The sequence below is a fragment of the Thalassophryne amazonica genome, chromosome 13 (genome assembly GCF_902500255.1).
Source record: "Thalassophryne amazonica chromosome 13, fThaAma1.1, whole genome shotgun sequence".
In the NCBI taxonomy this organism is placed as follows: domain Eukaryota; kingdom Metazoa; phylum Chordata; class Actinopteri; order Batrachoidiformes; family Batrachoididae; genus Thalassophryne; species Thalassophryne amazonica.
Window position 1 is genome coordinate 56,838,276 of NC_047115.1, and position 27,836 is coordinate 56,866,111.

At 42.5% G+C, this 27,836-nt stretch overlaps 1 protein-coding gene across 12 annotated transcripts in view; it reads left to right on the forward strand.

Annotated features, from left to right (window-relative positions):
- The window catches only part of adgrb3 (adhesion G protein-coupled receptor B3), a 463,324-nt gene that overhangs the window by 230,217 nt on the left and 205,271 nt on the right, over positions 1 to 27,836 (forward strand). For 11 of the 12 annotated variants that reach the window (XM_034184737.1, XM_034184736.1, XM_034184743.1 and 8 more), the window contains 4 exons: positions 3,523 to 3,687; positions 18,091 to 18,255; positions 21,172 to 21,336; positions 27,083 to 27,184. In XM_034184737.1, the coding sequence (XP_034040628.1) occupies positions 3,523 to 3,687; positions 18,091 to 18,255; positions 21,172 to 21,336; positions 27,083 to 27,184 (597 nt within the window). The remainder of the gene's footprint in view (positions 1 to 3,522; positions 3,688 to 18,090; positions 18,256 to 21,171; positions 21,337 to 27,082; positions 27,185 to 27,836) is intronic. The other variant, XM_034184748.1, reaches the window with a different exon arrangement.

Sequence of the window (27,836 nt, forward strand, 5' to 3'; positions counted from 1 at the left end):
TTGCAGATCCAGAACTTTGTCTCACATAATAATGCAGAAAACCTAATGTGTTGAGATATTTTTATATATTTCTGAAATGTTACCCTTTCTGATTCATTCTACTGTTTATGAGTTTCCACTTAGAACATATAAAAATGCAGATGTGCAGTGTTACAAAATGGCTCTGTCTTTCTGTTAACCTACTTATTGTAAAAAAGTGGGATCTAAATCACGTATGCTTTCATTTTTTTCAGATGACCATCAACCAAACATTGCTCATCAAACACATAGTTCAGATATATCTCGGCACCGATAGACACACAGAATAATTATATTATTATTATTATTATTATTATTATTATTATTAATATTATGTGTTTGTATGGATAACAGCAAACACATAACTACATCTAATTATTTATGTTGTAGGTGCAAGTTAATCACATCAATTCAAACTATGTGAATGTGATATGTACATATCTTGCACACACAATAGCATTGCAAATATTATTTTTAAAAAAATGTGTATTTTCCAGTCTGTGGTCACTCTGGAGGTGTAGACACCTTCCTCTGCACACTTTTGAAGTTGGATTCTATCAAGCTTTCTTTGCGTTTGTTCCATTCTGTGTTTCAGAGACAGAAATGTCAGTCTCCACCTCACACAAATTGTTTATTGAAGTCCAGTAAATGTTGGCAAGGGAGAATGTGATGAACGGTACTGTTTTCATATTAAAATTTATTGTCACTGAAAAAAAACAACAGCAATAAATATCATGATATAATTGGTCTATGGTCACTCTGAAGGTGTAGACACCTTCCTCTGCACACTTTTGAAGTTGGATTCTATCAAGCTTTCTTTGCGTTTGTTCCATTCTGTGTTTCAGAGACAGAAATGTCAGTCTCCACCTCACACAAATTGTTTATTGAAGTCCAGTAAATGTTGGCAAGGGAGAATGTGATGAACGGTACTGTTTTCATATTAAAATTTATTGTCACTGGAAAAAAACAACAGCAATAAATATCATGATATAATTGGTCTATGGTCACTCTGAAGGTGTAGACACCTTCTTCTGCACACTTTCAAAGTTGGATTCTATCAGGCTTTCTTTACGTTTGTTCCATTCGGTGTTTCAGAGATGGAAATGTCAGTCTCCACCTCACACAAATTGTTTATTGAAGTCCAGTAAATGTTGGCAAGAGAGAATGTGATGAACGGTACTATTTTCATATTAAAATTTATTGTCAGTGAAAAAAAGCAACAGCAATAAATATCATGATATAATTTTAAGTCTGTATTGCTTATTTCTATTAATGATATAATAATATACTGTAATGTAATTATATTTTATATTGTTAATGTGAATGTACAAAATAGCTTGTATATGATATACAGTATAGTTGGCAGAGTATAAAGTATCAAGAAGAAAACAAGTAATATTCAAGTAAAGTACAAGTATTACATATTTGTACTTAATTGTAGTACATGAGTAAATGTACTTGCTTATTTTCCATGACTGATTTGAATCATGCTGAAAAAGTACTATATTGTTGTGTAATTAATGTATATAAATTGAACTTCGCTTTACCATGCTCTAGGAATGAACATTTGAAAATCAATAAATATGATAACAGTAATGTTCTGGATGTCAGTGAGCATAATGTGAGTTTTTTTTTTTTTTTCTTCTTCTTCTTAAAATATCACTACCTAGATAAAAATACTGAGCTGCTTTTTTTAAAAATAACTGCAGCAACATTAATTCTTTACACAGAATTGATACTGAGTCCTCTAGGAACAGTCATAAACTGCCCATGGAGAAGTACCTCTTTCCATTTGCTATCAATATATGCAAACGGATTATAAAATACACTTTGTCCACAGCTGGCTTCCATTAATTTGCCTCCTTTAGTTTGTGCATCATTCATTAAATACATATACACACACAGGAACAACTAATACTAAATTTCCCTGTGCACTGTTTTTAGTGGTCACAAATGAAGGCATTACCATGGCTCCAAACAAATATAAATATGACACTTTTTTTTAACTCAAGATTTCCATCCTGTTGAGATTCTGGAATGTTTTTGGAGCCTGATGATGAATGATTGAGATGCTTGAGCTCCAAATGTAGTGTGGGGAAAGTTTCTGCAAGAATCCACCAAAGCACTTGAGCTAGGCAGACCCCAGAGGACCCCATGATAAAGAGAAAAAATAAATCTGGAGAGATGGAGAGACAGTGATAGGGATGGATCGAGGAGAGAGAGGGATGGAGGGTAGAGAAAATAACATTTGACATGAAGAGAAGTGCACCCTGCTCAACAATTTCAACTGAACTTAACTCCATATGTAATCCAACACCTGTGATTCACACACACACACACACACACACACATATATATTAGTTATTACAGTCTGTTTTGCACTTGCTAATTTTAGAAATTGTTTCAAAGAAAATTAGAAAAAGATGTGTCCATCATTTCGTACAAAGGTACACAGCGTGCTGCAAATGCTGAAACAAGAAAATGCCTTATTTCCTACATTTGTGCAATTTTCTTTTTCTCCAAATCAAAACTTTGAAGGAAATAAAACAAAACAATTCTCTCTCTGGTTCACTGAAGATTCACCAACTGCCAGCCAGAAACCATTAAAGCCTCCTCACAAACAAAGATGTCAGATCAAAATGTAAGAGGCGTGATGATTTATGCCAACTATTCCACAGAAAACAAAGTTGGACCACACAGCTGTCACAGCATAAATTTTGCACTTCAATAAGAAAGCCTCATAGTTTTCCCAAAAGTGATTATTTCAAGATCTCTTCAAACATACTATGTTTTAAAATCATGATTTATCCTAAAGCTCAAATTTTTCCACTATGTTCTTGTTTTTGTTGTTGATATTTGTTGATTTGGTTTTTAATATGTCATTAAGTATTTGACACATTTAAATACTGAGCTTTGACAATATTTGCAACATTATTTCTCCAACATTGACATGAAATTTATCACTTAATGCTCTTTTTTATATAAATTTCTTTTGGGTTGGTTTGGGTCGTCCAGCCTGACTGCTCATTTTGTACCAATTACTTGATAAAACTGGAGATGCGGGCACCTTGATCAAGAAGTCTGGAAACAGGCAATGTGCAGTCTGCTTATAATGATGATTAGCATGCTGGCGTAACAAATTTGCAGAACCATTGTCAGCCTGTATTACTCTGTGTCCGCAGCTATGAGGTTTGCAGTGAACCGCGAATATTCGGCATAACTCTATGCGGCTCACCTCACCTTGACTCAGTGTTTTTCCACCTGAAGCATTGTTAGTGGAGATGGAGCACACGGTTTGATAATAATTAAGGCTTTGCACGCAGAGATTGCCGAAGCTGCTGAGGCTTTAAGAAGTCTGTGTGCTCAGTGTTTCATTTGCATTAGCTTTACTAATTACTTTGGATTGATTTCATTTGTTGCTCGGCGCAGTGCATCATGGGCTTGTTTATGTTATAGGACATAAGGAGACTTTGATTAGGGCTGATGCCTTTTCTGTGTCCACAGTACACGGTGTGTGGGAAGAGTGGTCACCGTGGAGTCTGTGCTCATTCACTTGTGGTCGAGGTCACCGCACTAGGACTAGGATGTGTGCCCCGCCCCAGCATGGAGGCAGGGCCTGTGATGGACCTGAGACCCAGACTAAGCTTTGCAACATAGCCCTATGCCCAGGTATCGTGTGTCTGATATCTATTTCAAAATTAAATATGGTCGGGGTTTCATGATAAACACCCTCAAGGTCCCATAATGCTATGTCCGTGCATGGAGAAACTTCAGTAAAAATTTTAAGCTGTTCTCTGATGTACAAATATGGTGTCTTGCATGCTCTGCACTATACACTGTAAAAATTTTCACGAATACTTACTTAAAAAAATTGTGGCAACAAAGTGACATATAATATAATTGAATAGATTTTAAGTTCTACAATTTTGATTAAAAAGTACTGAATACATGAACTAAACCTAAACCAAAAAAATAAGTACATGTTAATAAAAGCAACAGTTGAAATGTGTTGGATTTAGGAATAACATGCCAAATGATGAGTAATATCGCCAAAAATCATTTAATAAATACTAGTCCAAAGTCCTGACCAACAGTTTACGTAGGTTTGGTCAGGATATTGGTTACTGTAAATGTACTGAATTAAGCAAAATGTGCTAGAATATGAGTCAGGCAGGGGTGGTATATTTACATTTAGGATATTGGTATGGCAACAAAGTGACATTCAGTATTATTGAATAGATTTAAAGTCCTGTGATACAAATTAAAACTTAAAATTAAACAATTATTTTAGGTACAGTCGTGTAAATGTGTTGAATTAAGCAACAATGTGCTAGAGTATGAGTCAGGCAGGGGTGGTGACCAAGTGGTTATTGTGTTTGGTTTCAGTGCATAATGTACCCAGTTCAAGCCCCACCCCTGCCACATTTCTCCATGTAATGTGGAGTTGTATCCGGTGTAAATCCTATGCCGGATGCTTTCCTTGTGAAATTGACTAGGATTTACTAAATATTTTTTGGTGATATAACTCATTATTTGGCATGCTATTACTAAATCCAACACATTTTAAGCTTTGCTTGTATTAACATGTACTTAATTTTTTTTTGTTTAAGGTTAATTAATGTATTCAATATTTTTTAATCAAAATTGTAGAACTTAAAATCTATTCAATTATATTATATGTCACTTTGTTGCCACAATTTTTTTTAAAGAACCACCGGTCAAACTTTTTACAGTGTACATGTGACACACCTACCCGATCTGTGGAAGAGAAATTAAGGTGCATGGGTGTGGCAAGTTCCAGCTCATTGCCATTTAAAGCTCCAGGCACAGAAAATTATTGTTTTTACAACATTATTCCTGAGTCAAATTTTCACCTCAAATATCGTGTGGCCTACGAGTGCTTTCTTTTAAAATTATATGTTGAAAAGCATATTTCTTCATGTGACATACTTGGAAATTGGGATATTTAAATTATTTGAAAGCCATGAATAAGAAACACTTGAAACAGTGGTGTGTGTATTTATTGTCTTTGATTTCATGGATGTATTTTATCATTCACCTTTGGCAATAGACTTTTAATGTCATCAATAGATGGGTTTCCATTACCCTCCAAATTGTGCTATTTGAAATTGTGAATTGAACGTACACTTAATGAAAACATGTATTTCTACAAAAAGTAAACTATAACAACATTTTTACACTTGCATGAGGTGGCCTTTCGGGTGATTTAAAAAAGCCATATGTCACCAAACTGTAATGGAAACCCAGCTAGTGATGGAAGCTTTTTTGTCAAGATATCTGGTGGCCGCAAAGTTTGCAAAAAGCCTTATATATCCTCTACAAGCTCATAATAATGGAGAGTCCTTGATCTCACAAATACGATGATTGCAACAAATGACTGAAAAAAATCATGCAAAGCATGATAAATTCCACTGCAAAACCAAATAAAATAGTCCAACTCGAACACTTTGAGGAAAATGATTACTACAAATCCAAAATATCATTATCTGTTTTGTTTCAATGAAATAAAATTAATTAGTGTTGAATAAGATTAACATTTTCAAAATAGCCCATCGACTAATTTATTGTTGCTAAATGTGACCCAATTTAGCTGTCATCCTTTTAGACAGACAAACTTACTTAATGGGGTTGGGAGTCGAGCATGTTGGGGCTTAACGTCCTTATCAAGGACACTTTAACGTACAAGAGCAGACAGTTAGTTCTACACAGGCCCTGAGGCCCATCGGGCCACTGCTTATCCCCAGAGACTGTAGCATGAGGTGGATGAGAGTCTACAACCTCCCCTGCATGGGATGCCATTCCGCCACAGGTTACTCCCCCAGCCAAGGCTGGTTCCCGTTTACAGCTGGTTGGACTGGGATGTGCATGTGAAGTGTTCTGTGCAGACATGTAGTCTGAGCACAGCCTTGGAATTCAACCACAGCCAGCAGTTTGGTACTTGAACTTCTTTGCCACAGAGCCACCAGCTCAGAAATTAATCCACCAATTTTGTACATTCAGAACGACATATTCCCAATGCAAACCATTCGTATACTTTATTTATTTGTTTTTTGAGTTCTGTTATATACGTATACCATCTGATTAGGCCACACTTAAAAAAAAAAAAGATAAATGACCTCCCAGTTTAAAAGTCTTTCTTTGTTAGGCATTGTGACTTTAGGAAAAGCAACATAGATAAAATTTAATTGAAATCAAAGCTGCCAATATTTCAGTTAGAAGAGCAAGTTGTTCATGAAGTAGAAGTTCACTGGCTCAGTAGATGACTGCTGTGAGTCAAAGTGCTAAACGCTGAAAACTTTAAGGAGACTTCATTTTTATGCTCATTTAATTCAACACAAAAAAACACATTTGTTTTACTTATACCGATTACATTTTGATGAATAAATAAGTTGGGTTACGCAAACTTCAGTTTAAGATAATCTGGTTCCTCAAAATATTTGAGTAGAACTAACGTTTTTGGTTTTAGAGTGTACCGTGAGTGTACACCTTATCAAAGTAGGCAGCGCTGACACAGCTGCAGCAATAGTAGTAATTCAAATTTAGTTTAAATATTTGATCATTTTAAAAAAGTGTTTATGAAGTTGTTGAAGTACTTATATATAGTTTGACTGGTACTGTGTATTTATGTACATTCAATAACATGGGACCTGATTGACTGCATGCTGATTTACAGTGGTGGGCACAGTTCCGCTAATCTGCTAACTGCTAATTATCGAAGATAATGTTTTCATTATTGGATTATCTTTTCAGATAACTCTGAAAACCATTATCGGACTAATTATCTTCCAATACATTTTGGTCCAAAAATTTTTAGGCTGCTAACGACATGGTAAATAAAGCTGAATACTTACAAACATTTATGAAATCTGAAATCATTTGATTACCTACCTGTTAAATGTTTTGTAGTAGATGCACAGTTCTACCCTCCGTAAACAGAGGAGAGCTGGTTCTAAAAGAAACCACTCTATCTTTTAGAAGTAAAGAAGAACTGGTCAGAAAAGAAAAAAGCTAATTTCTTTTGACCCCACACTGATACGCTGGCAATATCACCCAAGTCATCCACAGGTATACAGTTTTAACTTATGGTTAAAATTTTAACCAAACTAATTCCGGACAAGTTATTTAAATTAATGTCACATCTGAGGTTTTATAAAGTGAAAATATCAGATATATGTTTTCATTTTAAGTAATGCACTACTTTTGAAGGTTTTATTGCGGGGATGCTGTGCCCAGTGCATTATGGCTATCTCAGTATATTCACGACTGAAGAAATGCATTTGAGATGCTCTGATCAGGCTCCACACAGACAACAGCATTAAACTCTTTGTATATTGTGCCTAAAACTCTTGTGAATATATTATCTGGGTTTACAGATGTTGTTATTGTGTTTGTTTTATGTAGAAATGCCAGAGGAAGCTCAGGTTGCTCCTCCATTATTTTCAATTGGAATCACTGCAGTCAATTCCTGTTTGCTGTTTAGAGCCCTGCTTTTGTCAAACACTATCTGTTGTCTTTGTTCCAGAGTAATATATATAAGATGTCTGAAATTCAGTTTGCATTTATTCAATTCCACGCATCTTAAACGTACCACACATGGATTATCGAGAATTTTGTTTTGTCAAGGTTTCACGGTCTCCACTGCCATCTACTGGCCAGTAGTGATCATGGCAGTATTTGTCCTAAAGCTGGGCAGACACTGTACAATATTTTCAATCATTGTACTCGGTTCCAGCTCAAACTGTACGACAAAACCGCACAGTGTAAAAGTTCAGAGCGCACAATTTATGTTCTCACACTTTACGGCTCGATGTTCTGATGCGATCTGACTGCTCACATTGTACGTTCAATGTACGTACGTGTTTCCAGAAGCAAAATTTAAACAGAAGCTTTTTTTAATTTCAAACTTTATTTACATTTCTTATTTTTGCAAAAACTCTCGATGGGAGACGTCAAAGTTAAAAAAGAAAAAAATTACAACACTTTACATAAGTTGAAGGGGGAAAAGAAACAGAAGCTGCTCTCCCAAAGAGATGATCACTGTTATGCTCTCTCCAATTCTGCATCGGTATTTGCACAGGCATAGTGCGAGAGGTTGGACGCTTGTAGTGCTTCAGCAGCGGGATACCCTCATGACGGCCGACCAGAATATCAAACAGGTTTGATTTTCATCCAACCATACAATTGCCGATCAGGAGGTGGTCATGAGAGGTTAAATGCAGCTCATTCCTCCATGTATACTGTTGGGAAGGTGTCGTGACACGGACCCACAACAGGGGGTGTTAATGAACGGACAATGGATAAGCCAAAAAAGTAACAATTTATTGTTGTGAAGCGCACAACGAAGTACAGACAATAACAATATTGCGGAATGTCAATCATACACAAGGTGACGTGTGGCAGGCTCGAAGATAGAAGATGTCTGGTGATAGAAGAGCCGGATCCCACACAGCTTCCACCACCAACGGATCTGAAGAACACCGGTGCTGCCAAGCCCTGCACCCCAGGTGGCCACTGTCTTCAGCAGTCAGACCCGGTACTGCTGGCAGAGAACAGAAACAGTTTTGATGAGTGTGAATTCGCACACTCAGTAATCCCACAGTCTGTGTTCAGTAAGGAGGGAGAACCTCCACCTCCAATAACACATTCGGACAGCTCCTGTGAAAACCACTTATCTGGTTGGGGTGGGAGGCGAAGCCGTCGCAGTCCACACCAAACGCCAATACAGCAGATAAGGAACCCGTCACAGGAAAACGGCTGAAAATGAGATCAGACTATTATTCAGAGTGACGTTTAGCAGAGAAATTACCTGTATGGTAGCTGATTTCTCGGCGGGGAGGTGGAGTTGCAGTCCGGCTTTTATGGGGGTTGATGTAGATGAGTGACAGCTGGTGGTGATGATGTGACAGCTGTCACTCCGCTGGTTTCGGCGCCCTCTTGTGCTTGAAGCCCGCACTCCAAGCAGGGCACCATCTGGTGGTGGTGGGCCAGCAGTACCTCCTCTTCAGCGGCCCACACAACAGGACCCCCCCCTCAACGGGCGCCTCCTGGCGCCCCACCAGGTTTGTCCGGGTGCCAGGCGTAGAAGTCGGCCAGGAGGGCCGGGTCCAGGATGAAGCTCCTCTTCACCCAGAAGCATTCCTCGGGGCCATACCCCTTCCAGTCCACCAGATACTGGAACCCCCGACCCTTACGACGGACGTCCAGGAGCCGATGCACGGTCCATGCCGGCTCCCCGTCGATGATCCGGGCAGGAGGTGGTGCAGGTCCAGGGGTGCAGAGTGGTGAGGTGTGGTAGGGCTTTATCCATGACACATGAAAGACAGGATGGATCCGCAGTGAAGCTGGCAGCTGTAGCTTCACTGCGGCCGGGCTGAGGACTTTGATGATGGGAAACGGTCCAATATACCTGTCCTTGAGTTTCTGTGAGTCCACTTGAAGTGGGATGTCCTTCGTGGATAACCACACCTCCTGCCCGGGCTGGTATGCAGGGGCCGGGGAACGCCGGTAGTCTGCATGGGCCTTGGCCCTTGTCCGGGCCTTCAACAGGGCAGAACGGGCGGTCCGCCACACCCGGCGGCACCTCCTGAGGTGGGCCTGGACCGAGGGCACACTGACCTCTCCCTCCACAAGTGGAAACAATGGGGGCTGGTACCCCAAACACACCTCAAACGGGGAGAGGCCGGTGGCTGACGACACTTGGCTGTTGTGGGCGTACTTGATCCAGGCCAGATGGGTGCTCCAGGCCGTCGGGTGCGCAGAGGTAACGCAACGGAGGGCCTGCTCAAGCTCCTGGTTGGCCCACTCTGCCTGTCCGTTTGTCTGAGGGTGATACCCGGACGAGAGACTCACGGTGGCCCCCAGTTCCCTGAAGAAACTCCTCCAGACCTGAGAGGAGAACTGAGGGCCACGGTTTGAGACGATGTCCGCTGGAATCCCATGCAGACGCACAACATGGTGGACCAGGAGGTCTGCCGTCTCCTGGGCCGTCGGGAGCTTCGGGAGTGCCACGAAGTGGGCCGCCTTGGAGAACCGGTCCACTATCGTGAGGATGGTGGTGTTGCCCTGGGACGGCGGGAGGCCCGTGACAAAGTCCAGGCCGATGTGGGATCAGGGGCGGTGAGGTACCGGTAGGGGCTGGAGGAGTCCTGAAGTCCTCTTATGGTCAGCCTTGCCCCTGGCACAGGTGGTACAGGCCTGGACGTAGTCCCGGACGTCGGCCTCCATAGACGCCCACCAGAAGCGCTGCTGGACCACTGCCATGGTTCTGCGCACCCCGGGATGACAGGAGAGCTTGGAACCATGACAGAAGTCCAAAACCGCAGCTCTGGCCTCTGGTGGGACGTACAGTTTGTCCTTCGGGCCGGTCCCCGGGTCCGGGTTCCGTGTCAGGGCCTCCCGGACGGTCTTCTCCACGTCCCAGGTGAGAGTGGCCACGACAGTGGACTCGGGGATGATGGCCTCTGTGGGGTCTGACAACTCGGCCCTGGCCTCCTCTTCACGCACCCGGAACAGGGCATCCGATCATTGGTTCTTGGTCCCGGGGCGGTATGTAATCTGGAAGTCAAAGCGCCCGAAGAACAGTGACCAGCGGGCTTGCCTGGGGTTCAGCCGCTTGGCGGTCCGGATGTACTCCAGGTTCCGATGGTCCATGAAAACCGTAAAGGGCACCGTCGCTCCCTCCAACAGGTGTCTCCACTCTTCAAGAGCCTCCTTCACCGCAAGGAGTTCCCGATTGCTGACGTCATAATTCCTCTCAGCTGGGGTCAACCTGCGGGAAAAATAGGCACAAGGATGGAGAACCTTATCGGACTCCCCGCTCTGGGACAGCACGGCTCCTATCCCTGAGTCAGAGGCATCCACCTCCACTGTGAACTGGCGAGTAGGATCAGGCTGCACCAGAACTGGTGCAGACGAGAACCGGCGCTTCAACTCCCTAAACACGGCATCGCACCGATCCAACCAGATGAAGGGGACCTTAGTGGAGGTCAGGGCTGTCAGGGGGCTAACTACCTGACTGTAGCCCTTAATGAACCTCCTGTAGAAATTTGCAAAGCCGAGGAACTGTTGCAGCTTCCTACGGCTTGTTGGTTGGGGCCAATCTCTCACCACCGCAACCTTGGCCGGATCAGGGGCGACAGAGTTGGAGGAGATGATGAACCCCAGGAAGGACAAAGAAGTGCGGTGGAACTCGCACTTCTCGCCCTTCACAAACAGCCGGTTCTCCAACAACCGCTGTAGGACCTGACGTACATGCTGGACATGAGTCTCAGGGTCCGGAGAAAAGATGAGTATGTCGTCTAGATATATGAAGACAAACCGATGCAGGAAGTCCCGCAAGACGTCATTAACCAACACTTGGAACGTCGCGGGGGCGTTTGTGAGGCCGAACGGCATGACCAGGTACTCCAAGTGACCTAAGGGGGTGTTAAATGCCGTCTTCCACTCGTCTCCCTTCCGGATACGAACCAGGTGGTACGCATTCCTAAGATCGAGTTTAGTGAATATTTGGGCTCCATGCAGGGGCGTGAACACCGAATCCAACAGAAGTAATGGGTATCGATTGCGAACCGTAATCTCGTTCAGCCCTCTGTAATCGATGCATGGACGGAGTCCGCCGTCCTTCTTACCCACAAAAAAGAAACCCGCGCCCATCGGGGAGGTGGAGTTCCAGATCAACCTGGCAGCTAAGGAGTCCCGGATGTAGGTCTCCATTGATTCGCGTTCCGGACGTGAGAGGTTGTACAGCCTGCTGGACGGATACTCAGCGCCTGGGATCAAATCGATGGCGCAATCGTACGGTCGGTGCGGGGGAAGGGCGAGTGCCAGATCTTTGCTGAAGACGTCAGCAAGATTGTGGTACTCCTCCGGTACCACTGTCAGATTGGGGGGGACTTTGACCTCCTCTTTAGCTGTCATACCGGGTGGAACCGAGGATCCTAAACACTCCCGGTGGCAGGTTTGGCTCCACTGCGTCACAACCCCAGACGGCCAATCAATCAGGGGATTGTGTTTCAACACCCATGGAAAACCCAAAATCACTCGGGAGGTAGAAGGTGTTACATAAAACACAATCTCCTCCCTGTGATTTCCAGACAAGACCAATGTCACGGGCTGTGTCTGGTGTGTGATTAATGGAAGAAGCGTGCCATCTAGTGCCCGTACCTTCAAAGGTGAAGGCAGAGCCACCAGAGGGAGCCCCACTTCCTTTGCCCATCTGCTGTCCAGCAGATTCCCTTCCGACCCCGTGTCTACGAGTGCTGGGGCGTGAGGGGTTAACTCCTCTCTAAGGATCGTGACTGGGATTCGTACGGATCTATGGGGTTTCCCCGCGTGCGTGTTATGGCCCACCCTTAGCCCAGTTTCTAAGGACGGGCGTTGTAGTTTGACTGTTTGGGGCAGTTCCTCTGTATATGACCACTAGAGCCACAGATAAAACACTCCCCGCGGGCCAGCCTCCTTTGTCTGTCATTTGATTTCACTTTGGCCCTGCTCGTGTCCATAGCTTCGTCAGCAGGGGGAGCTGTAGCCACACGGGGCCCTCTGGCTGTGGAGCGTGGGGACGACGGCACCCTTTCGGACCCGGAAGGAAGAGGGACGGCTCCTGCCCGGTCACACCCCCCGCCCTGCTCCCAACGGTGTTCCTCTAAGCGGTTGTCTAAGCGTATAAGCAGGTCGACAAGCCCGTCAAAATCCCGCGGTTCCTCCTTAGCCAGCAGATTCTCCTTCAGGACTGGAGACAGTCCGTTTATGAAGGCGGCGCGGAGTGCAACGGTATTCCAGCCGGACCTCGCAGCCGCGATGCGGAAGTCGACTGCATACTTGGCTGCACTCCGGCGCCCCTGTCTCATTGACAGTAGCACGCTCAAAGCGGTCTCGCCTCTGTTGGGATGATCAAAAACTTGTTTGAACTCCCTTACAAACCCAGCGTATGACGTTAGAAGCCGTGAGTTCTGCTCCCAGAGCACCGTAGCCCAGGCGCGTGCCTCTCCTCGAAGCAGATTAATAACGTAAGCCACCCGGTTAGCGTCTGACGCGTACATGACGGGATGCTGTAAAAAGACGAGCGAACACTGCAGTAGGACGTCCGTGCACAACCTCCGTACGGCTCCGGAGGGCTTATGTATGCTTCAGGGGACGGTGGGGGGGGTCGTTGAACGACCAGTGGAACGTCTGTGTCTGACAAGGGACCAGCAGGAGGAGGTGCTGCAGCAGCGCTTTGATCGCGCGCCTCCACCCTGGCGGTGAGAGCCTCCATCCTCCAATTGAGAATAACGTTCTGCTCGGTTACCAGATCCAACCGAGCAGTGAAAGCAGTTAGAATGTGCTGCAGCTCACCTAACACGCCTCCTGCTGGCGCCTGTGCACCTCGCTCTTCCATTGGCTGTTCAAGCTCGGGTTGACGCCCCTCGGGATCCATGACGCTGGCCGAGAAATCCTGTTGGGAAGGTGTCGTGACACGGACCCACAACAGGGGGCGTTAATGAACGGACAATGGATAAGCCAAAAAAGTAACAATTTAATGTTGTGAAGCGCACAACGAAGTACAGACAATAACAATATTGCGGAATGTCAATCATACACAAGGTGACGTGTGGCAGGCTCGAAGATAGAAGACGTCTGGTGATAGAAGAGCTGGATCCCACACAGCTTTCACCACCAACGGATCTGAAGAACACCGGAGCCACGAAGCCCTGCGCCCCAGGTGGCCACTGTCTTCAGCAGTCAGACCCGGTACTGCTGGCAGAGAACAGAAACAGTTTTGATGAGTGTGAATTCGCACACTCAGTAATCCCACAGTCTGTGTTCAGTAAGGAGGGAGAACTTCCACCTCCAATAACACACTCGGACAGCTCCTGTGAAAACCACTTATCTGGTTGGGGTGGGAGGCGAAGCCGTCGCAGTCCACACCAAACGCCAATACTGCAGATAAGGAACCCGTCACAGGAAAACGGCTGCAAATGAGATCAGACTATTATTCAGAGTTAAGTTTAGCAGAGAAATTACCTGTATGGTAGCTGATTTCTCGGCGGAGAGGTGGAGTTGCAGTCCGGCTTTTATGGGGGTTGACGTAGATGAGTGACAGCTGGTGGTGATGATGTGACAGCTGTCACTCCACTGGTTTCGGCGCCCTCTCGTGCTTGAAGCCCGCACTCCAAGCAGGGCGCCATCTGGTGGTGGTGGGCCAGCAGTACCTCCTCTTCAGCGGCCCACACAACAGTATACTACACGATGCAGGACACACGATTAAGCTGAAACTCGGCGCGATCCAAAAAATTCTTGCATGAGTGAAAAATTGGCCAAGAAAAGGGCCAAAACTCGCACAGTGTAAACCCAGCTTAAGTACTGAGCTTCTGGGCACCAGTAGATCATGGCAGTGTTCTGTTTATTTTGACACTGGTTATATCAGATGGTTATCTAATTACAACTTGGCTTTTTTTTTTTTTTTTTTGAAAATGCCTTTTTTTTTTTTTATAAAAAAAATGGCATATTTTACAAAAGCACATTTATCTCTAAACACCAACACATGACACACATCACATGAACGTGTTGGTTTTTACATAGAATGAATGAGAAACCACTCAGTGTTAGCAGAGGCACATTTTACCTTAAACCTTTGGCATCTGTCTGTGTTTATTACAAAACTTCAGAATTAGTGCATTATTCAACATTGAAAGATATATGTTATATTTTAACTTTGTACAAATGACAGAACTGACATTAATGGAGTTATTCTATCAGTATTAATTGTATTTATAAACCAAACCATAAGTCAGGACTGCTTTATTTTCCAAGACCTTGGCCTCACGGCAACACTGTTATTGAGTAGAAAGTTGAGCTTCGTGGCTCCCCTCAGCTTGCTTCTGTGCTGGAAGCCATGTAGTAAACAGGAGCTTCCAGCAGAGGGCAGGGCGCTCAAAGACAGAAGTGCTGACTCATTGTTTCAAAGGATTCAAAAGGATTCAAAATAATTTTATTGTCATATGCACAAAGGAACATGTTCCCTGCACAATGAAATGTGATTACTGCATTTAACCCATCCTAATTGCCAGTTAGGAGCAGAAGTCGCCTTTAGGCTCCCGGGCACTGGGTTTGGGTCTGTAGTTGCCTTTGATGCTACCAGAAGCGATTGTGGTGTTAAAACTCAAAATCAGCTTGTTAGTAGTTGCAAGTGTACCGGAGACAGTACTGGAAGTTATTGGTTATCTGTAGCTTCCAATAAATTTTTGGGTGGTTTAACGGTTTAGCTTTATAAAAGATAACTTTTTAGTTAGCTGATTATCTGTTATCAACGCTAATTTTTTGGGTTAGTTGTGCCCACCACTGCTGATTTAACAACAGTATGCGAAGAAGATTGCATCTGACAAATGTGTAAAGTAGCACATATTGTCAATTTGAGGTTTGTCCACATGAGTGCATAAAATTCTGAGTGGAAACAAGCAAATAGGTGAGGTTTGCACATGCAACATGATTTATCAAGGTCATGAAGAAATTTTGCAGGTGGCGATCACGTCTGTAGTTTGTGACTTTGAGATACGGGCAGCTTGATCATTAATTTATTGCACTTAACAAAATGTTGTACCACCAGTACAAAGACTGCTGCCTCCTTGTACACAGAACAAAGAAAAATAATTCATTGTAAATGTTGGGCATATTTAAATATGTCATGTCTTTAACAATAAATGTCTCCATGCCAAACAGGTGAACCAGAGTACATTTTTGCAACATATGATAATTACACTCATTGAACTGTCATACTGGGTCCCACAAATAAGCACACATACACATTTTAAGGTCTGTGTGGGATGATACAGTCTGCATTCATGTGCCCTGATGTCATTTCTGTCAAGGAAACACACACAAACAACTGTACGCACAGAGCGCATAGAGCTGTGCGTTCTGCTGGCACACAACATGGCTGTCTATGTGGGATGATGTGCGCGCATTCTGCTCTGTGCACTACTCTGCTCATCAACAATAAATCAATAAAATATACTGCTGTTCGAGTACTGAGTGGTCATCCATGTAAATTAGATCGGTATAAAGAGGTGTCTTGCACCTGTATCCAGTAACTTAAGTGGCTGATTTCACTGAATTTATCTCCACCCCAACAAGTAAAACTTAGGGCCACTTCACACATAACGCAAAAGACGCAGAAACCAGAGGACAATCCGCAAGCCAACAACGAAATGGGGAACCACGAAACATTCCACCTGCTGTTGGGAGGGATGCACGTTTGGACATGTGTGCATGATACACCGGCGACAGTTTGTGGATGCGCACAAGTGTGCACGAACACAGTGGGAGCAGCTGGAACGTGTGAAACCACATCGCACCGCTGCTGTGGAGGAAAAAACAAAAACCACACACCATAAAAAACACCGCAGTTTATTGAATCCCTCTTATCGAAGGAACAATACAAGTATGAACCGTGTGTTCCTCTATAGATGACCCATGGACATAGACGTACAGTCATGAAATGACATGAATGACGCAGTGCGCTGTCATTATGTCTTATTATGTCCAACCATCCAGCCAGGTATATAAATAATTACTGCAATCACCGGACAGTGATAGAGTAGATATCGGTGTATAATTGGTTCATATAAAAAATAAACTAAATGGGACCCAATACAGAACCCTGTGGTTAAATAACCCTGGTTAAATAAAAAATTAATGCCACTCGCGGGATTCGAACCTGCAATTTACAAAAGCTCTGATTAACAGACAGAAACTTTAACATTGCACTATAATTGCTGTCTTATAATGGGAGAGTAAAAAGCCTTAAAGACGATGTATAGAAGAGGAGGTTTTTCATCATCTTTAATTACGTCAAAAAAGTGCCATAATAACTGACCAAACACGTTTGTTATGGCATTTTTTTGCTGATACGTGACTGAAAGTGGCATATTTGTCATACTGTTGGCTTGTTCCCTGCGGCACGCCGCTCACAGGACACATGTGCTGGACCAGGCTTGCACACATGTCCGGGGGGAGCGCGAAACACACGCACACGTGTTGTGGGGGGATCCAACACTCTGGCACGCCACATGTGTACTTGGCAACGCCACACTGATGGGGGCACTTAGACAAATTTCACAGCCAGCTCGAAAGTGATGGCCTGCTCACTATTTTCATGCTGACAGTGTGAATGGCCACACATTTTCTAAGTGCTCTGCGAGCAGTATTAGATGTTCATGTGTGTCACCTTTAATTTCGCCGACACCTGCCACGAGAGGGATCGAATGGGCTGTCACAGGGCACTCTCTATCTTTCTGCTGCTTGTGTGCGTGAATAGATGTAGCGACAGGTGTATGAGGCATTGGAGGCGGCTCCGATTTTTCACAACTGGCATGCAATTCCTACTACGTGCAATAGTCATGTTCAATCGTGTTATGTGTGAAGGGGCCCTTAAGGTTTGCCCACACAATCTAGCACGCGTTATCTAGAGATCTTGCTAAATCAGGCCTATGATGACCTATATTAGCTTGCTGATAAAATGTATAATATGACTCCTAAAAGCTAACAATATTCATGTTTGTCCCTGAAGGTACTGCAGTGAAAATTAAACGGGGATCAGGAAGTCATTTGAACAGATTTAGTATCACAGTGGTTCTCAATGCTTACAGCTTTATAACTATTAATCAATGCGGCAAAGGTGAGCGAAAATGAGATAGATGAACAGTGACTTTGGGCTACATTTAAAGTAATACAGCTCACACAGTAATGCACTGCTGGAAACCTTGTTAAAAGTCAGTACTGCGGGGGGATGCAGCATGACAATATTTTCACGACGCTGCAGTTTGCGACTTCATGTCAATTTGAAGATGCAATGCATTTTGTGCCATCTATTTTCCTATTGCTTTCTGTGAAGCACAGCTGCAAAAATGGGTTTTCTCAAATCCTCAAGTGTGCGTGTTCTTTCTGATTAATGTCTCTTATTGGCTTTAATTCTGAGACAGAATACTGATCCAAGTACACCCCCCCCATTTGTGTCTGCCCTCTTTTCCATTCACTCGGGACTTGCTCGTTGGGCTGTGGTTGGTGCTTCAGTGGATGGACAGTGGCAGGAGTGGAGCTCTTGGAGCGATTGCTCGGTGACCTGTGCCAATGGCACTCAGCAGAGGACCAGGCAGTGCTCAGCGGCCGCCCATGGGGGATCTGAGTGTCGCGGTCACTGGGCAGAAAGCAGAGAATGCCATAATCCTGACTGCACAGGTAAAATCCTGAGCCTCTTAATTCTACACCGGCTTTGATGTCTAAATTCAAAATGGTCATTAAACATTTCGGAGTGGGGGTTGGGAAGAGACAGAAATACATCCTACCCATTTTGCCACCATCATTATTACAATCGCCATGACTACTAACATCATTACCATCAGATTACGTATGGAACCTGATTTGTGGGAGCTGTCTTTCCACACTGTTTGTGATGAAAAAAGTAGCAAGAATCCAGAATGATGGGGAAAAAATTTAAGACTGCACTCTCTCAATTGTTTTTTTAAAATCCAGTTAGTTGTACTCTATGCTTTTCACATAATTCAGGGTTTGCTGTTCAAATTGTCTGTCAACATCACATATGCATTAGAGGCTCACAGATGTCAGCTTTAGCAGTCTCCATCAGGATTTGAATTGTCTGATCATGTGAAGGGCTTGAGCACTCTCGTAATCTCCTGATGCAATTTTCACTGCTGCGATGTAAAAGAGCATGGCAGAAGTTGTTTGAAAATCTGACCGGAATGTTGCATAAGTCAGCCAACCTTTGAACTGACGCACCACAGTTGCACCACCACACAAAATGCATTTGGAGACAATCATGGTTTCTCTTTGGTTTCTCTTGTTTGAAAGGCTGCACTTGAAACCCATCAGACATGTCTTTAAAGCGACAAATGACCGTACTTCGAATGCGGAAACATAAACGAGTTGCACAGACAGTGCAAGCCCATTTAGAGTGTGCCCGAGCACACTTGGCTTTTCAAGCAGTGGGAAATACCAACGCAAAGGGTTGTGTTTTTTATTCATGGGTGTTTTGTAGTCCAAAAATGATATCAACCAATAAGAGTGGCACCTGTCCATCCCTTGACACTGAATTGTACCTGGCACACAGCACTGTGGTATTGAGTAAGCATATGCAAGTGAAAGGATTTTCGGCTGTTTACAGATTTGTGCCAACATGGCAGAGCGCAGACACCGGCCAACAAAGCTCCCTGAGGTGAAACCTGCAGTGAGGTTTGCTTGTTTGTCCTTTTTTTGTTTTTGCTATAAGTCTGTGCTCCTATTTTCCTCTAATGGTTCTTTCAAATAACTTAATCTGTGTATTATTGTATTCTCTGAGAATGTGAGAGAACAGGGGGTTGGGATGAAGAAGGGAAGGAAGGAAAGACAGTTCCCTCATAATGCATGATTTTTTTTTTCTCCCTCCCACAGTTTATTTTGCTTTACTTACAGTTACCATAATACATCATCATTTTAATATTACACTATTGTTGGTGACTGGCAATGATGCGCAAAGCTAAGCCGAGTGTACATGCGTTGTGAAGCCGCTTATGCAAGGTGTCTGACTGTTACACTCTTTGTATAATACTAGATTTTAGACCAAGTTTTTGCTGGTACATGGTGTAAAAGCTTTCTGGTGGTAGATGATATTTCTGCACATCAAGACATAATAAAATATTATTAAACTGGGATTCTGTTGCGTGAACCACAGGAATTTTGCACTGTATGCAAAACTGTATAGACAGCCATAGATTTGTTAAAGGTAAAATTGTACAGACCTTTGATTCATGAAGATTTTCATCCAGATTTTAATTTTCAAGGAACAGATTTTAAAATGAAAATAGTTCAGGTTAAACTTTTGCCCAAATAATATAGTTATTGAGGAAGTCATATTGTGCTAAACCAATTTTTATTTCACTTTTTTCCTTTTAAAGTGTTTAGGTTTAATATTAAACATTTATAAAAATCTTACAATGCTCTGCTTTGCATATACATAATTAGAGATCTCTGTGATATATGGAACAGAAATACACAATTGTTGAATTTTACTTCATATATTTAAATCCTCCACCCCGTCACCCCCATATACACACTCAGTTTGGAGAATGCATAATACCCTCCCAATTCACAATGATAAAATCTATGTATTTAATATATTCACAAAATATTTTCTTTATTTGCATAAAGGGACAGGACATGCTACCGGTGCCAAAACCTGGAAAAAAATAATACTGTCACCTAACATTGTGACTGTCCAAAAAGCAATAAAGGCCTTGATAGAAATTTTAGGACATGCCACCCACCCCTAGACTTCACCTTATTTTGTCGACCACAGATAGTATTGTTGGTTAGAGGTATCAGGCATAGGCCCAACAATGACAACTGCGTCGGAAACATGCAGACACTTGTGCCAGTGCTTTGCACCAGGTGAAATGATGAACTTTTTTTTGCACAATAGGCCTATTCAGAGTTTTTTTTTTGAACCACTATTTGTGTTTTTAAAGTGGAAAAAAATATTTTGGGGAAATGCTACTCACAATGAAATCTTTGTAGCACACAAGAATGCATCTACCCCAGGATTTGATCAATGTACTACACATACATTTAGCCAACAGCTCAGTTTTTTTTTCTTTTCTTTCTTTCTTTCTTTTTTTTTTTTATTTTTGGTATCACTGCTGCTGATGGAGGTTAGTCACGGGACATGGAATCGCCCCGCCTGTATGAAGGAGGGATAAATGTAGGTTAAAATGAGAGCAGAAAGTGTTTCCTGTTCACCGTGTTGTACCTTTCCTTTCAGACAAGGGCGTGTGATTTACTACTTTGCTGAAGGGGAGCATCTGTTTGTTTTTTTTTCTTATGCTCAGTTTAACCATGTTCATTACAAGGACGTAAAACATGCTCCACATTTTTGAAACTTCAGCATAAATTTGCTTTAATATTACCAATAACCGCCAACAGACCCGCTTCTTCAGCCATCAAACATACATCTCTTCATTAACAAATATATTCAGTTTATCAGTTTTGAAGCATTCGCAACATAGCAAGTCACAAATGGTATCATGATATTTAAAAAAAAAAATGATATCACAGTGAATGGAGAAAGATAAATGTATCAGTTTGGTTGTCTTTGTGTTTTAGCAAACGGCCAGTGGAATCCTTGGGGTCCGTGGAGCGGCTGCTCCAAGTCATGTGACGGAGGATGGCAGAGGCGAGCCCGGGTTTGTCAGGGTGTGGCGGTCACTGGGCAACAGTGTGAGGGCACGGGAGAAGAAGTGCGAAAGTGCAGCGACCAGCGATGTCCAGGTGAGACTTCAGTTGGAAAAGTGGAAGACCATTTTCTTTGTGCACTGTGAAGTAAGAGGTTTTAATGTGATAATAACCACTCCAGGAGATTATACGCAGTTCTGTGTGTGCTTGTAGAACCTGCAGGTGCTCAATAAACATAATTTAGGCCTGAAATTATTCATTTTAGAATTAATTGACATATGTCGCGCCACACAAGGCCTTGTCGGAACACCTGTTTTGTCCTATGACATATGGACACTAGCCCATTGGTGCTGTGTGCCAGCACCTACACACACTGGTTGTGGGAAAGAATCAAGCCATGCCCGTCCAAAGATAGGGGCGTGGCCAGCAGCTGCAACTTTCTTTTTAAATGACCGGCACAGAAACAGGTTCATTTTTTAAGCTTCTTCTCCACCTGGCAGTGTTTGGCACTTCAAACAACGCAACTACAACTCTGAGCCGCTTCACTGATTTCCCCAAGCAGCTTTCACACTGTGTGCCATAAGCAGGCTATTCCTGGTTTCTCCACTCACATCAACAGATGTCTGTTATAATTTAAGCATTGTCTGGGTGTCTTGGTGGCTTCAACCATGGTCACTCAATTTTTGAGAACTGCCTCATTGATTCAGATTTACCATACAGCACTATACTGTTTGTATTTCTTAGTAACACTGGTCAACTATCAGGGTGTGGCACAAACCGGGTGGACAAAATGCAAACTCTCACAGCAGGTGCAGTTAGAATTAGGTTTAATTGTAGAAACAGGCAGGGATTTGGTACACAGGTGGTCCAGCAGTGAAGGCAAAGGCACAGACAGGCGTAAGGCTGAGGCTTGGACAAACAAACAGGCTGAGGTCAAAATGCATGGCGTGGTGGCAATCAGAGGCAGAGACAAAGACGTGGTCGAGGACAAAACAAGGTCAAATACCGGCAGGCTGATCAAAAGGCAAAACAAGACAGGACGTGAGGGCTGGAAAGTGAAATACATTCAACAATTAGGCAGGGGACTGCGAGACTGTGAGGTTTAAATAGTGGCTGACTAATAGGGCATGTAATGAGGAGCAGGTGTGCAGAGTGCTCTGGAAGGGGCATGACCGGGGAAGACAAAGCACTATGCAAGATAGTGAAGGAAGGGAAACACAGAGTGGAGTGAAGAAAGACAAAGACACGTGAGCAGGTGCAAGAGCGGGAGTGGCTGAAACACAGAGCAGACAGAACAAAGTGAGAGACAAAGAGACAATGCAGTGCACTGATGTGGAGTGGGAACACATGAGTCAAAACCCGAAGACAGAATATAATGCAACTATGGAACTAATGCAGCATTACATGAGAACTGAAAACAAAACCCAGCATTATAGCATACTGAAATAACAAATGAAATGAAGCAAAATAAACAAGTGATTAAACTAAAGATTCAAAAACACAAACCGGATGAACAAAACTAGAATGGAACAGAACAATGGCTAAAATATGAAAAGTAATAAAGAAACAAAGTGACAAAGCAAGATAGAACAGAGAATAAACACATCTGGTGACTACAAAATACTGCAATAAATAAAACAAGATTACTGAAGGTAAATAATAACAAAAACCTGTGACTAAAGCATAATACAAAAATGTAATAAACAGAACTAAACTAAGACTGGAGTGACTAAGTGATGGAATGTACGTCCATTAACAAATGAAAGGAGCACACAAGCCATGAATTATTTTGGGTTCATGCTCTCTGTAATCAAATAAAAGTCCAAATAAATGTAAAGATCATTACTGTGTTTGCTGTGATGTGATGTGATGTGAAATTTTTCAACGTTCCAGTCAAGTTCCCAAAATCTTTTGGCAAATCTTCAACTTCATGGTGCAAAAGAAACCATTACATTTTTGGCATTCATCAGAATTCAGATGCAATGAAATCTGCAAAGTGAAAACACAGAGTTATGTAATATGCCAGTTCAACAAAGTGAAGCAAAAACAGACAAAGTGTGTTATGAAGGCCTTGGCTTGGCATTGATTTTACAAGCCTCTGGAACTCTGGAGGGTTGGAAGAGCATTCTTCCAAAGGTTAATCCATCATTTGGTGTTTTGATGATGTTGGTGAAGAGCACGGTCATGTTGGCCCAAAACTTCCTGCAGGCAATACATCGATTGGGTTGAGATCACATAACTGCAAAGGCTGTAGCATATATGATTCACAATAGTCATACTCCTAAAACCATCATAAAACCATCAGTGACAACTCCTGCTGCATGGACGCGGTTATTTATTGTGTTTCTCCCGTTATTTATTCAGACTGCGGGATGGCTGAAGATGAAGCAAAAGTTTTTATATAGGCTCATACTGGCATCTCACTAACTCTCACTGACTTACTTTCACTTTCTGCTGCTCTGCATCACAGTCTAACGAAATACTAGATCATGTAACTAGAACGTGTAAAGCAGCGTTTTTTTGTTTTTCAGACCACTTAACCAATATAAAAAATCTTGTGGCTCGCCAAACTTCCCAAATATCCAAAAACAATAAGTCTGCTAACCACTTCAACAATATATCTCAAATTCAAACCTAAATGGTCAAAAAACAGTCAGTTATACCAGCATCACAAACAGGCCATTCAAATTCAAATGTTGGAATTTACACACGAGTTGAGCTAATAATGAAACAATGCATATATGCTCCTATTTATGAGACTTTGGAGACATTTTTTAAACAGTTTTAGAAACATATGTGGTTGGAATGAAGCTGGACTCTCTGGTGACGGTGACAGAAGAGAACACTGGACAAACTGCTGGACATTATGGACGATGCCAGTCATCATCAGCAACCAGAGGAGCCTCTTCAGCCACAGACTGCTCCTTCCCAAGTGCAGGAACTACAAACTGAAAAACTCCTTTGTCCCTCAGACCATCAGACTGTACAACTCCTTACTCAGGGGGAGGAGGAGTAACAGGAAGACAGAGGACGGGAAGGAGAGGAACAGTAGCAGCCAGTAAACCAGTAGCAATCAGTATGTCTGGTATTTATATTTGTGTATTTATATTTATATTTGCAAATTGTTGTGTGTTTTTTTGTTTGTTTGTTTTCCTTTCACTTTTGATGCTCTGTGTGCTGCTTTAAAATGCTGCTGGAACCTCAGTTTCCCTCAGAAAGTCCTCCCAAGGAATCAATAAAGTTCTATCTAATCTAATCTAGTATATTGATATTTTATCAATATACTCATAGACCACTAGGGGTCAATCATGGACCACCAATGGACTGCGGCCAGGCTGACAAAGAGTCAGAGCTCTATTGAGCCAAGTATTCCTTTAACTTTAACTAGTAATGACTTCATGACTTTCTTTGCTAATAAAATTTTAACTATTAGAGAAAAAATTACTCATAACCATCCCAAAGACATATCGTTATCTTTGGCTGCTTTCAGTAATGCTGGTATTTGGCTAGACTCTTTCTCTCCGATTGTTCTGTCTGAGTTATTTCATTAGTTACTTCCTCCAACCATCAACCATGTCTATTAGACCCAGTCCTACCAGGCTGCTCACGGAAGCCCTACCATTAATTAATGCTTCAATCGTAAATATGATCAATCTGTCTTATTAGTTGGTATGTACCACAGGCTTTAATGTGGCAGTAATTAAACCATTACTTAAAAGCCATCACTTGACCCAGCTATCTTAGCTAATTATAGGCCATCTCCAACCTTCCTTTTCTCTCAAAATTCTTGAAAGGGTAGTTTAAAACAGCTAACTGATCATCTAGAGAGGAATGGTCTATTTGAAGAGTTTCAGTCAGGGTTTAGAATTCATCATAGTACAGAAACAGCATTAGTGAAGGTTACAATGATCTCTTATGGCCTTCAGACAGTGGACTCATCTCTGTGCTTGTTCTGTTAGACCTCAGTGCTGCTTTTGATACTGTTGACCATAAAATTTTATTACAGAGATTAGAGCATGGCCATAGGTATTAAAGGCACTGCGCTGCGGTGGTTTGAATCATTTTTATCTAATAGATTACAATTTGTTCATGTAATGGGGAATCTTTCTTCACAGACTAGTTAACTATGGAGTCCACAAGTTCGTGCTAGGACCAATTTTATTCACTTTATACATGCTTCCCTTAGGCAGAATTATTAGACAGCATTGCTTAAATTTTCATTGTTACGCAGATGATACTCAGCTTTATCTATCCATGAAGCCAGAGGACACACCAATTAGCTAAACTGCAGGATTGTCTTACAGACATAAAGACATGGATGACCTCTAATTTCCGCTTTTAAACTCAGATAAAACTGAAGTTATTGTACTTGCCCCACAATCTTAGAAACATGGTGTCTAACCAGATCCTTACCTGGATGGCATTACCCTGACCTTAGCATACTGTGAGAATCTTGGAGTCTTTTGATCCAGATATGTCATTCAATGGCCATATTAAACAAATATGTAGGACTGCTTTTTGCATTTGCGCAATATCTCTAAAATTAGAAAGGTCTTGTCCTCAGAGTGATGCTGAAAAACTAATTAATGCATTTATTTCCTCTAGGCTGGACTATTGTAATTCATTATTATCAGGTTGTCCTAAAAGTTCCCTGAAAAGCCTTCAGTTAATTCAAAATGCTGCAGCTAGAGTACTGACAGGGACTAGAAGGACAGAGCATATCTCACCCATATTGGCCTCTCTTCATTGGCTTCCTGTTAATTCTAGAATAGAATTTAAAATTCTTCTTCTTACTTATAAGGTTTTGAATAATCAGGTCCCATCTTATCTTAGGGACCTCTTAGTACCATATCACCCCAATAGAGCGCTTCGCTCTCAGACTGCAGGCTTACTTGTAGTTCCTAGGGTTTTTAAGAGTAGAATGGGAGGCAGAGCCTTCAGCTTTCAGGCTCCTCTCCTGTGGAACCAGCTCCCAATTCGGATCAGGGAGACAGACACCCTCTCTACTTTTAAGATTAGGCTTAAAACTTTCCTTTTTGCTAAAGCTTATAGTTAGGGCTGGATCAGGTGACCTTGAACCATCCCTTAGTTATGCTGACATAGACTTAGACTGCTGGGGGGTTCCCATGATGCACTGAGTGTTTCTTTCTCTTTTTGCTCTGTATGCACCACTCTGCATTTAATCATTAGTGACTGATCTCTGCTCCCCTCCACAGCATGTCTTTTTCCTGGTTCTCTGCCTCAGCCCCAACCAGTCCCAGCAGAAGACTGCCCCTCCCTGAGCCTGGTTCTGCTGGAGGTTTCTTCCTGTTAAAAGGGAGTTTTTCCTTCCCACTGTCGCCAAGTGCTTGCTCACAGGGGGTCGTTTTGACAGTTGGGGTTTTTCCGTAATTATTGTATGGCTTTGCCTTACAATATGAAGCGCCTTGGGGCAACTGTTTGTTGTGATTTGGCGCTATATAAATGAAATTGATTTGATTTTGATTTTGTGGGCCACTGAGAAAGGCGGGCAAAGAGATATGAATTAAGAATATGATTTTTCATACAATTACTCATGTCGGGTAACTGCTAATGTGCAATATTGTGATGAATAGATTAGCAAACCTTCAGAATTCTTGGTATGTAGTCTTTAAAACTTTTTTTTATCTTATTTTTGTAAATTCCATGTCTACAAAAGTAGGCATGTTGTATTTTAATGCTGAAGCAGAGTCATCACATTCTCAAACAGCTTTGATCTTCGAGGTTTGCCTTTTTTAGGTGCAACAGGAAGAAAACATTGCATCATGTTGGAAACAGTGAAAAATGCATTTGAACTGACTCTGTAACTCTTGAACCCCTTTAGCTCCATATGAGATCTGTCCTGAGGACTATGCAGTGTCCATGGTGTGGAGACGGACACCTTCAGGAGAACTTGCCTTCAACAGATGCCCCCCTAATGCCACCGGTAAGGCACACGAGTTACACGTGATGCTCATCGTGTGATGTTTCTGCTCACTCAAACTGAATCTGAGCCACAAAGAAATCAAAACTTCTGTGTTGATCGGGTGTCTGGAAAAATTAAAGCGAAGCGTTCGCTCAGTGTTTGAAGCAGCAGAATGATGAATACAAGTGATTAATGTTGCTTAAAAACGATTGGCCTAGACGTAGCTTGAGGAAATGGCTGTCAGAATCACACACTTTTGACAGTGAAACTGTCAGCACCACTTAAACAACGCCGCCCGGCCCAGTGGTGCAGTTACTCTGCAAAATTCACACAGCTGACACACTATCAGTGTTTCAGTGCACGCTGCACAGTTATGTCTGACATCTGAGATGCCAGAGCGCCGCTTTCTTGATGTTTTCGATTTTATTCTTTAGCGCTGTCGTATAACTTGTCAGTGATCTTTGAGCTTTAACTTTGTGTTCGCATTTATCATGTTTTTGGTTTGCAGATGCCTTTTTGAAGACACTGAGATGTTGAACTGGTCATCTTGTTGCTTTTTTATGTGCCTTCAGCTGTTAAATATGGTTAGAGTTTCGGATTCAACATCATCCAACTCTCACAATTCTATGATCTGTGAATTTAGAAACTTCCCTGCTGCTAACAAAATGTTGGC